The sequence below is a fragment of the Hakea prostrata genome, chromosome 2 (genome assembly GCF_041222555.1).
Source record: "Hakea prostrata isolate BN-2017 chromosome 2, UWA_Hpros_2, whole genome shotgun sequence".
In the NCBI taxonomy this organism is placed as follows: domain Eukaryota; kingdom Viridiplantae; phylum Streptophyta; class Magnoliopsida; order Proteales; family Proteaceae; genus Hakea; species Hakea prostrata.
The window spans coordinates 12,728,486-12,741,425 of NC_142601.1; the positions used below are offsets into that span (position 1 = coordinate 12,728,486).

Genomic DNA, 12,940 nt, shown 5'->3' on the forward strand with positions numbered 1-12,940 from the left:
AGATTGTTCTTTAGACTATTTTTTTCTCATCAATTCATTATTATAGAGCAAAAGACCAAACTATTTTACATTTTTGAAAAGCAAAAAAAACACTAGAACCGATAAGCATGTTACAAGACGCATCATACTAAGCTTATCTTTCGAAGTCCAAATCCTCAATCCATTAGGGTACTTTTCTTAACATTTCTTCACCATATGTTTAGAAGGAAGGAATTCAAAGATGGGTCCACTTGTGATGCATCTAAAATCTGTTCAGCCCTTGGATCATTGATGAATGACCTGCAAAACAAGGTTAGACATGGCCCGACCGTAGGAGTCGGGAGGCCACCTTTGAAGGCTAAGTTAGTTAATGAACTGATCACAAAGTTCTGGCTAATTGCAAAGCATAAATTTGAATAAGATTATTGGGAATACGATTCAGTTACCTTCTTTGTACGTAGGTTAAGGTTATATAGTTTTTATCTTCCAATCCCGACCGTTAGATTCGTTCAAGCCTTTTCCTGGTAGCCATCAGATCTTTACAGTTAAGCTTCCTTTGCGGAGTAGTGGGTGAATTCCCTTATTTACACAATCTTGCCCTAAGTGCCTGGCAGTTACCATGTTTTGCACGATTGCCAACTTCCGTGAGCGAAAACAATTCTTTCTTGATTCGTTATCCATCCCGAATTTTATGGGTTCATGACTACCTTTTGGACGTGCGAGGTTCCTTCCTTATCACGCTATCATTTAATCCGGTTCATTTGAACCCATCATGGTCGGGCCGTTCTCGACCAGAATCAAGGATTGAACCCATCATGGTCGGCCAGTTTGATCAAGATTTTCTCGTATCACCTTGTAAATATATAGTGAAAGAGTAAAATAGAAAACACAATCTTCTACACATCAAAGATGAAAATCCCAACTCTTTCAAGTAGGTAAGATTTGTCATTTTATTTTGTGCCCAAGTGGTGACTCAACCCATAAAAAACATCTGAATGGCATCAAGTTGTAATGCACTGACATCTGTATATCAGTATGGGTCCCATTATTACACTATGCTTAGTGTTAATTAAGGTTACATATGAAGGACACATAATAAAACCACAACTAATTAATAAACTTATGGATTCTTAATGATCTAGTTTTGTTTGATCAGTTAACATCATTCATATTTATTTGTATAATTTTACAAGTATATAAACACAGAAAAAAGACAATGGAATGGCATAATGAGTGTCACATGCATCACTTTTAAACAAAAAACTTTTCTAGGTTTTGAGTGGCCATTGAGTGTTCAGAGAGAGAGAGCTTGCTTTTGACTTATTCCAAGTTGCTTTAAAAAGAACCCTAAAGTTTGGCAGGATTATTTGCCATCAAAATAAGTAACAGATATAATAAGCATTAATGATTCCTAATTAGCACTTAGTTTAATTTGATTTAATTATGAAAGTCCTACTAATGCTACTAAACCCATCAATCAAATATTCTCTCTCTCTCTCTCTCTTAATCTGTCTTGAGCTTTACACCTAATTCCAACTGCCTGATTGATATATTTGAAAATTGATCAGCAAGGGACACTATTTTTCTTCCCTTCTCTGTTGACTTTAATAATCAATTCCCTGCAATTGATGAGAGACCCTAACCCTAAGGCACCTCCTCCCTCCACTCCATCCTTAATTTGTTCTGTACAGTCAAAGAGAGTACAATTTGACCATAGACCTCCCCCTCTTTTCCTTTCCTTTCCTTCTTATGAATTGAAAATAGTAATCTTTACTTACAACTCCAGTTTCAACTTTCATGGAGGGATCATGTTTGGATGTTTTGTAATTAATGTGTAACACTGCACGGTGTAAGGTCGATTCGAAACGAAGATTGAGATTTCGATCTCCACTGTTCGTTTCAACGAGTGTAGAAAACAAGTTTTGCGAAACGAACAGAAGTAATTTCAATTTTGACCATACATTGCTACTGTGCATTAATGCGCAGCACCCAAGCAATTCCTTTCAAGAAGAGAATAATTATCTTCAAAGCCTCTTCGTACGGTTAGCTTATACCTAAAAGGGAATACTTGAGTTGGAAAAAGCATTATGTTTAAAAAACCAAGGGTCTAAATTCAATTCATCTCTACCTTTGAGTAAGATTGTTAATTGGGATTGTTCCTATTATTTTGATATTATCAATCTTTTCTTTTCAAGGTAATTTTCACTTGGATCCATGAGATTTTGACCTTAAGTCATTTTTTATCGAAAGAAAAGGACATTATACATTTACTTTAATCATTTTTATTATCCAAATACCCTTATGCCCTTCTTATCTTTTTTCTCCAAATACCCTTATGCCCTTCTTATCTTTTTTCTTCCATCTATTCAGATATCATAAAGCGTAAATAATTTGGTAGTCAATAATTTGATTGTTCCTGTTTGGTTATATGAATCTAGAGGTTTAAAATCTCTGGATTCATGAATGCGAAATTTATACCCATTTGATTGTGAAAATCTTTAGATTCATGAAAAGTCAGGCCGATCGGGTGTCTTCATTCAAGCAACGGTACAGAAGAAGAACAAAACGAAGTGAGAGGCCGGGGGCAGGGAAATAATATCTAGATGTCCCAAAGATTCTTTCTAGAGCTAGCCGTCCACTTCAAACATCGCCTAGAGATTCATCTTTTTACACTAAAAAAGTGAATCTGTAGATTTATGAGTATGGGGTGAAATCTAGAGATTTCTTTCCTACTATAAAAACGCTAAACATTTACGCATTCACAAAAACCACTGATGAATAATTTTATAAATTATGACTCAATAGATTTGAAATCTATAAATTTGAAATCTCTAGACTCATGTAAATAAAAAAATATATATACCCCACAACTATACTAAAGTGACAATGACCCTCAAACGGTCTCTTAAATTTGTTTAACAGTTCATCCTTTCAGCAAATTTTCTTAAATCATAGTTAGATAATTTTATAATTTTAAATTATCTTTAATCTATTGAACATTATTGTCTTTAGTAAAATAAAATCTTAAATTTCAGCGTCCTTGAGTCCTTCTTCTCCTTTCATTTGTTATTTTATATTATAATAAGATATAGAATTAGGGTTCATTCTTCATTTCATCTAATCAACTAACAATTCTAACGGAAATGAAGATGATTTCCAATTTGATAGTTCATAGTAGCTGCCTATGCTTTTTGTCAATTAATGTATTGGGATCCACCTCCTTTAACCCAAAAAAAAAAAAGGGTTTTTACCTTTTATTAATTTTTAATATTTATCAAATGGACCCCATTTATATTGTCACGGGAACTTTGGGTATCTTTAAAATTATTCCAAAATTTTAACCAAAAAAAAAAAATTTATTCCAAAATAATACGGCCATTTATGATTTAAGTAGATCTAGAGTCAGTGGCATTGGAGTAAATATGCTTGCCAATGAAGGTTCTTTTTGTCCGAGTATACCTGCAACTCCTGCAACTTTGTTATCGACTCCAAGGTAGTCAGCCCAAAACGCGTGGAAACAAAAGGAGAGTGGAATGGCAGAGAAACTACAGTTTGGGTAAGAAACTAACTAAGAATAGAAATGGAAATAATAACCTTCAAATTAATTTCCCTTTCCTGTTTTCTTTTTTTTTTCCCCTTTTTGTTCTTACTGTTAAAGACTAATTACAGCCTTTTGATTTGTTTAACAGAATTTAAAACTCAATGATAAAATATCTAAACGATGGCAGATTGGCAGATCTCATTCTTACAAGTTTCTGTTTTTTAAACTGAATCAGAAGTTGGAGTAGAGCTGGAGTTAAGAGTTTTAAACTGCAGAGGCGTGAATAAAGTAGACTTCTTTGTTTCAGAATCTTCAGATCACTCCAAATGTGAAGCATGTTCAGTCTCAATTTTAGTTAACTCTCTGATCGTACGAAAATAGGTTCCATTTCCCATTTGAAAATAGGGAAAGTGTGGAAAGAAGAAAGATAGATCTGAAACCTGCAAAAGTTTTTAATAATGGAAGAGCTACCATAGCTGACTTTGAGAGTAAAAGGGACGTTTGGAATCGTTGTATCACTCCATTTGGCCTCCATATAAAAATTTATTAGTGGGTTTTATCTAGGGATCATTTCATGAGAGCTCCAATTGAAATGGGAAATGGGTAGTTTCTGACAAGATGTGAAGATTTCCACTATTTGCAGACAAGAAATAGTGGAGATATTGGGAGATCTTGCTGGCGTGAGCCTGACAATCTTAGCGGAATTCTCCACTTTCTTCACTTCTCCTCCTTATTCGAACAAAGTCAAGTCTTGGGTCATTAATAAATTTAACAAAATCCAGTTATAATCCTCACTGATGAATTTTGCAGAGAGTTGCTGATAAAATAGTGGAAGTTTACTGGGTTTTGAGTTCTTTACTGCTATGAGAAAATGGTAAATTCAGAGACAGGGCCCAGATTCCCGCTTCAAAATTGAAATTTTTTTATCAGAAACATCTTCACTGCTCTTTTCATTACAGTTGTCTTATACTGAAACTGAAAGATGAAAAAAAAATTGAATATGTAACGACCATATTTAAAGGAGATAGGGTGGTGAGGGTGAGGACATAGATGTGGTGGGGTGAGGTGGGATGAGGTGGGTTGAGAGAGAATGCATGAATTTCATCGGCTTTATGGTTTAACTTGCAGAGAAAGCTAAAAAACTAGAAGATTGAAATTGACGGTTATTAAATTCAGATTCAAGGGTTCTCGCCCTTATTTTATAATGAAAATTGCTTCACATACTCTGTTTTTCTATGGTCAAAACAACCATTCGTAAGTTTTCACACTCACTGTGTTCTTTTGTCGGAGAAAAGTTTCCTTTACTTCTCTTCCTTGTCTTATAATGAGAGAAGAGAAACAAGCATCTATATTTGCTTCTCGGGTCTCATTTCAACGCAATAATCTCATCATCTGTCCTTTTCTCTCTGTTTTTCACAGAAGAACTGTTAAAGGATTAAAACAGTTTTTGCCTCTGAAGATGTGGAACGACGAGAAAAGAAAACCAAGGAATTATTAAATAAAAAGGGAGAGGAAAGAATAAAAGACAGAGAGAGAGAGAGAGAAGGATTAAAGCAAAAGGGGTTTTCGTTTTGTAAAGCGAGAATTTGAAATGTCACAAGAAGCTGAAGAGATAAAGACGATTGAGCAGTGGAGATGGTCTGAAATGCAGGGTCTAGAGCTCGTGGCAGCTGAGGCTGGAGGATTTAAAGCAGAAGGCGAAGGAACCCATAAAGGAGAAGCAGCTAATGAAGCTGCTGAGAAGGTAGAGAGAGGAGTTGGTGAAGCTAGTGACGACAGAAGTGGTGGGAAAGGAGGAATGGAAGCTTCTGAAGCGAACAAGGATGCAGGGGAGAAGCCCAGTGCTTCTCCTTCTTCGGTGGCATTCAAGGAGCTGTTCAGATTTGCTGATAGGTTGGATTATATTTTGATGGCCATTGGAACGGTTGGAGCCATCGTTCATGGATGCGCGTTGCCGATTTTTCTCCGGTTCTTCGCGGATCTTGTGAATTCATTCGGTTCAAACGCCAATAACATAGATAAGATGACTCAGGAGGTCGTTAAGGTAATGACTGAAGAGTCGACTTCATTAAGTATAGGTGGGAGAGCTTCTTTCTGTAACAATTTGCTTTGTCTGTGAATTTGCAGTACGCTTTCTACTTTCTCGTGGTGGGAGCTGCTATTTGGGCATCTTCCTGGGCTGGTACGTAGTTTTTTTCCAGAGAATGTTGTTTCTTCCATTTGTCTTTTGATTCCTCTGTTTCATTCTGTTTTCAAAAATTAAAACCACTTGCAGAGATATCGTGTTGGATGTGGACGGGAGAACGTCAGTCAACAAAGATGAGAATCAAGTTCTTGGAAGCTGCTCTGAACCAAGACGTGCAGTTCTTTGATACGGAGATTCGCACCTCCGATGTTGTTTTTGCCATTAACACAGATGCCGTGATGGTACAAGATGCCATTAGCGAGAAGGTAGAGGAACACCCACTAATTATTTTTCCTCTGGCTTCCAATTAAACCATGAATAGACTGGTCACTGGATTAGTTCCCTTGTGTTTCTGCAGTTGGGTAACTTTTTACACTACCTGGCAACATTTGTGTCTGGATTCGTGGTGGGTTTCACTGCTGTTTGGCAATTAGCCCTTGTCACGCTCGCTGTTGTTCCTCTCATTGCTTTGATCGGAGGCATTCACACCACTGCATTGGCCAAGCTCTCTTCCAAGAGTCAAGAGTCTCTGTCTAAGGCAGGGAACATCGCAGAACAGGTACAAGAGACATTCAAGTTGTTTTTCTTGCCTGGTTTCTGCAATAGGGAAGAGGGGACAGGGAAGATTGTACGAAAATGGTGGTTATATTTACTGATAAAAGGAAATTACAGGATTAAGTGATATTTTTCTTCATTTCCTAGTTTAATCTGTTTTGGTGTTCTGGGTATGACGCGTGTGACTGATCTGTAAAGCTAAAGTGCAGACAATCGTTCAAGTCAGGACAGTTCTATCATTCGTCGGTGAATCAAGAGCCTTACAGGCTTACTCGTCTGCGTTGCGTGTGGCTCAGAGGATCGGTTACAAGACTGGGCTCGCCAAAGGGTTGGGTCTGGGTGGGACGTACTTCACTGTTTTCTGCTGCTACGCTCTTCTTCTCTGGTATGGAGGATACCTCGTCAGGCATCACTACACTAATGGAGGTCTCGCCATAGCCACGATGTTCTCTGTTATGATAGGTGGACTGTAAGTACTTCTACGCCTGGGTATCTCAGTTCTAACTCAATCGCTTATCATTAGGGTTGGCTAAATCCCAATTTGGATTCATTCTCAGGGCTTTGGGACAATCTGCTCCAAGCATGGCAGCATTCGCGAAGGCCAAAGTCGCCGCTGCAAAGGTCTACCATATCATTGACCACAAGCCAAGTGTAGACCGGAACTCTGAAGCGGGTTTAGAACTTGATTCTGTTACAGGCCATGTTGAGCTTAAGAATGTTGATTTCTCGTACCCATCTAGGCCAGATGTAAAGATCCTGAGCAACTTCTCCCTGAATGTTCCTGCTGGGAAGACCATAGCCTTGGTTGGGAGCAGTGGCTCTGGTAAGAGCACTGTTGTCTCCCTTATTGAAAGATTCTATGATCCCACTTCAGGTAATTGATCTATTTCCAAGGATGTTTGTGAATTTTATCTGGGTTTGGTGGTTCTTGCCTTTTACCTTTTTATTTTTAGTACAGAGAAGTGTATTTGAAGTTGCCATTAAACCGAAAATTTTGCAGGAGGAATTCTGCTGGATGGGCATGACATTAAAACGCTGAACCTGCGATGGCTGAGGCAACAGATTGGTCTGGTCAGCCAAGAACCTGCACTGTTTGCGACGACCATTAAAGAAAATATGCTCTTGGGCAGATCAGATGCCAACCTGGTTGAGATCGAAGAGGCTGCTAGAGTTGCTAATGCCCATTCTTTCATCGTAAAACTTCCTGAAGGCTATGATACTCAGGTGAGAGCATCATCTTCCATAATTCCAATGTTCAGGGTTTATTGTTAAGAATATAGATTGAGATGAGTGTTCAGCGATCCAAGGTCCTAAAGCTCCAAAGAATCTAGATCACCTTCTTTATCTTTCTTTTTCAGTTTTGGAAATTGGATTGTGGCTCCAGGGGAGCTGCATTTAGAGTCAACAAGTGGGGTAGAAATTAGAATTCGTTGTTAGCAATTCTTATTGATAAATTTCACTCATCTCCTGGCTTCCTTTGATTGGATTTCAAGCTAGGCATGGCATCAAGGTCTAGGGCCTTCATGTTTTACAAGACTCTGGATTTCATGTTCATATTATAAATTATTTCGTATATGGTTCATCTGGTCAACTATCAGAGCCCAACTTTATTTAAATTCAATTGATCTATTAATTTTATTTTAAAAGCCAATCCGAGGAGTGTTTGGGTCTTGGATTAAAAAAAGGTCACATGATTTCAGTCAACAACACCACATGTGCAGAACTAAACATGGTCTTATTCGTTCAAGTGAATTGCTGACCATATGAAATAAACAAATGCTGCAACAGAAGTAAACATTTAGCAGTCTAGGTCACACCCTTCAAGGAAAAAGAAAATTTACAGCAGTAATGATATAATAAAAATTATAATTATTCATATTAATAGCAACAATTATTATTATAATAAGAAGAAGAAAAAAAAAATTGAAATGGTCTGGATAACAGAGTAGTGGAGACCCTAAGCTATGAGAAATAAAAAATGGAAACAGAAGAAATTTGGGTATACACTATGATGTACTCTGCTTGAATTGAAAAAAAGGTGAAATTTCCTAGAAAAGATTGATTGGATGAAACAAGGGCAGGGATCAATACAATGCTAGTTTTGGATGAAACCTCACACCAAACCACTTTGAGCGTGAGAGGGGATGTCTCATGGTTCGTTTTGGCGATTGATGACTCACATGTCAGGTAGGATTTAGAGAATGTCATGGAATGGTACCAAAATATGATCTTATTTGTCTAATGTGGTCGAAATTGACAGGTGGGAGAGAGGGGTCTGCAGCTCTCTGGAGGTCAGAAACAGAGGATAGCCATAGCAAGAGCAATGCTTAAGAACCCAGCAATCCTGCTTTTGGATGAAGCAACAAGCGCACTGGATTCGGAATCAGAGAAACTAGTTCAGGAGGCTCTGGACCGGTTCATGATCGGGAGGACAACTCTTGTCATTGCCCACCGTCTCTCCACCATCCGCAAGGCTGACCTTGTTGCAGTCCTTCAGCAGGGAAGTGTCTCCGAAATAGGGACACATGATGAGCTCATGGCAAAAGGTGAAAATGGTGTCTTTGCCAAACTCATACGCATGCAGGAGATGGCGCATGAAACTGCACTTAACAATGCTAGGAAAAGTAGTGCCAGGTATCCCTTCTCTATACTACTATAAACTCTTCTTTTAATTTCCTTTGCAAGTTAAAAATCACAACTCTTGGCAAAGCAAAAAACTTGAACTCGTGACATTGTTGTCTATTTCTTTGTGGCTCAGGCCTTCTAGTGCCAGAAACTCAGTAAGCTCCCCGATAATTGCCCGGAACTCATCATATGGTCGATCACCATACTCACGGCGACTCTCTGACTTCTCCACCTCGGACTTTAGCCTCTCCCTTGATGGGTCACTTCCCAATTACAGGCTTGAGAAGCTTGCATTCAAAGAGCAGGCCAGCTCCTTCTGGAGACTTGCTAAGATGAACTCTCCTGAATGGGTCTATGCCCTCCTTGGCTCTGTTGGCTCTGTTGTTTGTGGCTCATTAAGTGCCTTCTTTGCTTATGTACTCAGTGCTGTACTAAGTATCTACTACAACCCAGACCATGCTTATATGATTCGTGAGATTGGAAAGTACTGCTACCTTCTGATTGGAGTTTCATCAGCAGCTCTTCTCTTCAATACTCTGCAGCATTTCTTCTGGGATGTTGTTGGAGAGAACCTTACTAAGCGGGTGAGGGAGAAGATGCTGGCAGCTGTACTGAAAAATGAAGTGGCATGGTTTGACCGTGAAGAGAATGAGAGTGCAAGGATTGCAGCCAGGTTGGCACTTGATGCCAACAATGTTCGATCAGCAATTGGAGACAGAATTTCTGTGATTATGCAAAACTCAGCCCTCATGCTTGTTGCTTGCACTGCAGGGTTTGTACTACAGTGGCGTCTGGCTCTTGTCCTTATTGCTGTATTCCCTGTTGTTGTTGCTGCCACTGTTCTACAGGTTTGTTATATTGTGAACTTCTAATAGCACCTCATCAATTCATTGTTCAGCAAGCCAACTTTGGGAAGGAATTAATTCTAAACAAAACTGTTATGTTGCAGAAAATGTTCATGACAGGCTTCTCAGGTGACTTAGAAGCTGCCCATTCCAAGGCTACACAGCTTGCAGGTGAGGCTGTGGGCAATGTCAGAACAGTTGCTGCCTTTCAATTCAGAAGCAAAGATTGTAGGCCTTTTCTCCTCAAACCTTGAGAAACCATTGAAACGATGCTTTTGGAAAGGCCAGATTGCTGGAAGTGGCTTTGGCATAGCCCAGTTCTCACTTTATGCCTCCTATGCACTTGGTCTATGGTATGCCTCCTGGCTTGTTAAACATGGCATCTCTGATTTCTCCAAGACAATTCGAGTCTTCATGGTTCTCATGGTGTCTGCAAATGGTGCGGCTGAGACACTGACTCTTGCTCCTGACTTCATTAAGGGAGGTCGTGCGATGCGGTCTGTTTTTGATCTTCTCGATCGCAAGACTGAAATTGATCCTGATGAACCCGATGCCGCTCTTGTCCCTGACAAACTTAGAGGAGAAGTCGAATTCAAACATGTAGATTTTGCATACCCTTCTCGCCCTGATGCACAAATCTTCCGGGACCTCACACTCCGTGCCCGTGCAGGCAAGACACTGGCCCTTGTTGGCCCAAGTGGATGTGGTAAGAGCTCTGTCATAGCTCTAATACAACGATTCTATGAGCCATCGTCTGGACGGATATTGATCGATGGAAAAGACATTCGGAAATACAATCTGAAGTCACTAAGGCAACACATGGCAATGGTGCCTCAAGAGCCTTGCCTTTTTGCTGCAACCATAGCTGACAACATTGCATATGGGCGTGAGTCTGCAACTGAGGCAGAAATCATTGAGGCTGCCACATTAGCAAATGCCCACAAGTTCATATCAGCTCTTCCAGAGGGATACAAGACTTGGGTGGGTGAAAGAGGTGTCCAATTATCTGGTGGGCAGAGACAGAGGATTGCCATAGCTCGTGGGTTCGTGAGGAAAGCAGAAGTGATGTTGCTAGATGAGGCAACAAGTGCACTAGATGCAGAGTCTGAGAGATGTGTACAAGAGTCACTCGAGAAAGCTTGTTCAGGGAAGACCACCATCATTGTGGCACATAGGCTGTCAACAATAAGGAATGCTCATGTGATAGCAGTGATAGATGACGGGAAGGTGGCAGAGCAAGGGTCGCACTCGCATCTCTTGAAACATCACCCTGACGGGTGCTATGCACGCATGATACAGCTGCAGCGGTTTTCACATGGGCAGGCAGTCACAATGGGAATGGCAGCAGGTTCTACTTCGTATACCACCACCACCACCACCAACCCTGCTCCAAGAGAGGAGCAAGGTTGATTTTAATTCTCAATTCCCAACCCAAATGAGGCTCTTGAGTATTTGAGTAAATTTGGATGCCTTGTTAGTTCTTCTCCATCTTTTCTATTCCTCCCTCTGTTTTTTGGCTATTTCTTGCCTAATTGGGTAAAAATATGGAATATGTGTATTATAAGTTTTCACCCTGTGTCGTCACTAAATATATGTCCTATTATATCCATTAACCTTTCTTCCTTTTTGAAATTCACAAACACCCTCATGATTCAACTAGCCCCATCAACTAATTTTGTGAGAATAGTTCATTAAACTATCAGTTAAGGAATTCTCCTTTGGCCGTGGGTGAAGAAAATCCACCTTAAATAACGTGAACAAGAACATAAATAAGGATATTACTAAGTTAAGAAAAGGGCACCCCTCGTGCATATGATTTGTCTTTGTCTTAACAGGGAGAGATGGGGATGTGTTCTGGCAGCTGTTGTCACCAAGTCATGAGCATTGTCTGGTGGCCCAAGATAACCGTGTGGAGGGTTTATCTTAAAATGATATATGTTCGATCCTTTTCCCTGAGTAGGCGGCCCCTTCACTTTATATTGTATCCAATCATTCACGGGAGGAGACAGATTCCGGATGATGATATGACCATGTGGTTTTGAATAAAAATGCAGGTCAGGGTCAAGATCAAGTAGGGTCCAAGGTCCTGACAAGCAACAAAGTAAGATTCAACACTGCACAAGCCGAGAGCTAAATCTGGAACTGTTGCCTTCTGATGAACTCAATCCTCCCACTGTGCACAGGGTGGGGACCTACGGGTAGTTTCTAAAACTGGAGAATCCGAATCAGCCATGATTGATGCAGATCCTACCAATTCACGTCCAATTAACAAATTCTTGAACGATTTAATTGTTACAATACAGTAACAGAGATTCCCTATTAAATAGAGATTATCTCTCAAACTGCTTCTTAAACTAGTGAAATTAAGTTGGGCTGCCGCACAGCAGCTGTGCAACCGTATTCCATCAGTCATCTCTGTTTCCAGCTCAGATTAGTCCATATCTGACAAGAACAACCACTGAAAGCCATGAACGCTAATCAGATGACGCTGACAATCTTAAAATGGCACAGGTGCTGGCGACTAGTACCTGAGCAGGGCAGCTTGGGAGTCCACAGCAAAATAGATGTTAAGAGTCAGGCTGGCTGACTTAAAGCATAGTTTTGAATGTTCAGTGTTAAGGAAAGAAACCAAGATCAGGACGGATTTTTATCCGCTCCGGTACTGACACGGTCCAGTTTCCTACTGTTGACCGTTAGATCGTGGACATCTGTTTTATTCTGATCGTATGGTTACGATTCTTTTAACTCTTAACCACTTCATCCTTACTTTTCTCTCTCTTGTTTTGGGTGCCTGCGGTCTCCCTCCTCACCTTTGGCAACGCCGATGACGGTCTCTCTCTTCAGCTCCGGCAACACCTATTGATTTTGAGCACTTGAGACTCGATCTAGGAGGGAGAGAGTAGAGCGACGATTTGGGCGAGAAAAGAGATGGAAATTTTTTTGATTAACTTGCTTGGATTTGTGTGGTTTGAAGGGGCATGTTTTGGGGTTGATTTGTGCATACCAACCCTTACAGGAGTTCTCTTTTGATGCATGGGTGAAGCAGAAACAACCACATCGTAATGCTTGGGAGGGAATGTTGTGCTAATTTTTCTTGCACTGTAGATCTGAAAATTTTGGAAACAAAGACTAACCTGGCATCCAAACTCGAGAAAAACTCCAAGAGGAGCAGTCAAGCGAATTACGGGGAGGGAGATCTGGAACACTAAA

At 40.1% G+C, this 12,940-nt stretch overlaps 1 protein-coding gene across 1 annotated transcript; it reads left to right on the forward strand.

The window, feature by feature from the left end:
- Window positions 1-4,655: 4,655 nt before the first annotated feature.
- On the forward strand, window positions 4,656-11,942 carry ABCB1 (ATP binding cassette subfamily B1). The gene is given in 11 exon segments (XM_089144293.1): window positions 4,656-5,564; window positions 5,648-5,702; window positions 5,796-5,971; window positions 6,064-6,264; window positions 6,470-6,729; window positions 6,818-7,134; window positions 7,261-7,484; window positions 8,521-8,894; window positions 9,019-9,733; window positions 9,835-9,936; window positions 9,938-11,942. Coding segments are annotated over 11 exon segments (4,080 nt in total). The 5' UTR covers window positions 4,656-5,111; the 3' UTR covers window positions 11,141-11,942.
- The last annotated feature ends 998 nt before the right edge of the window (window positions 11,943-12,940 follow it).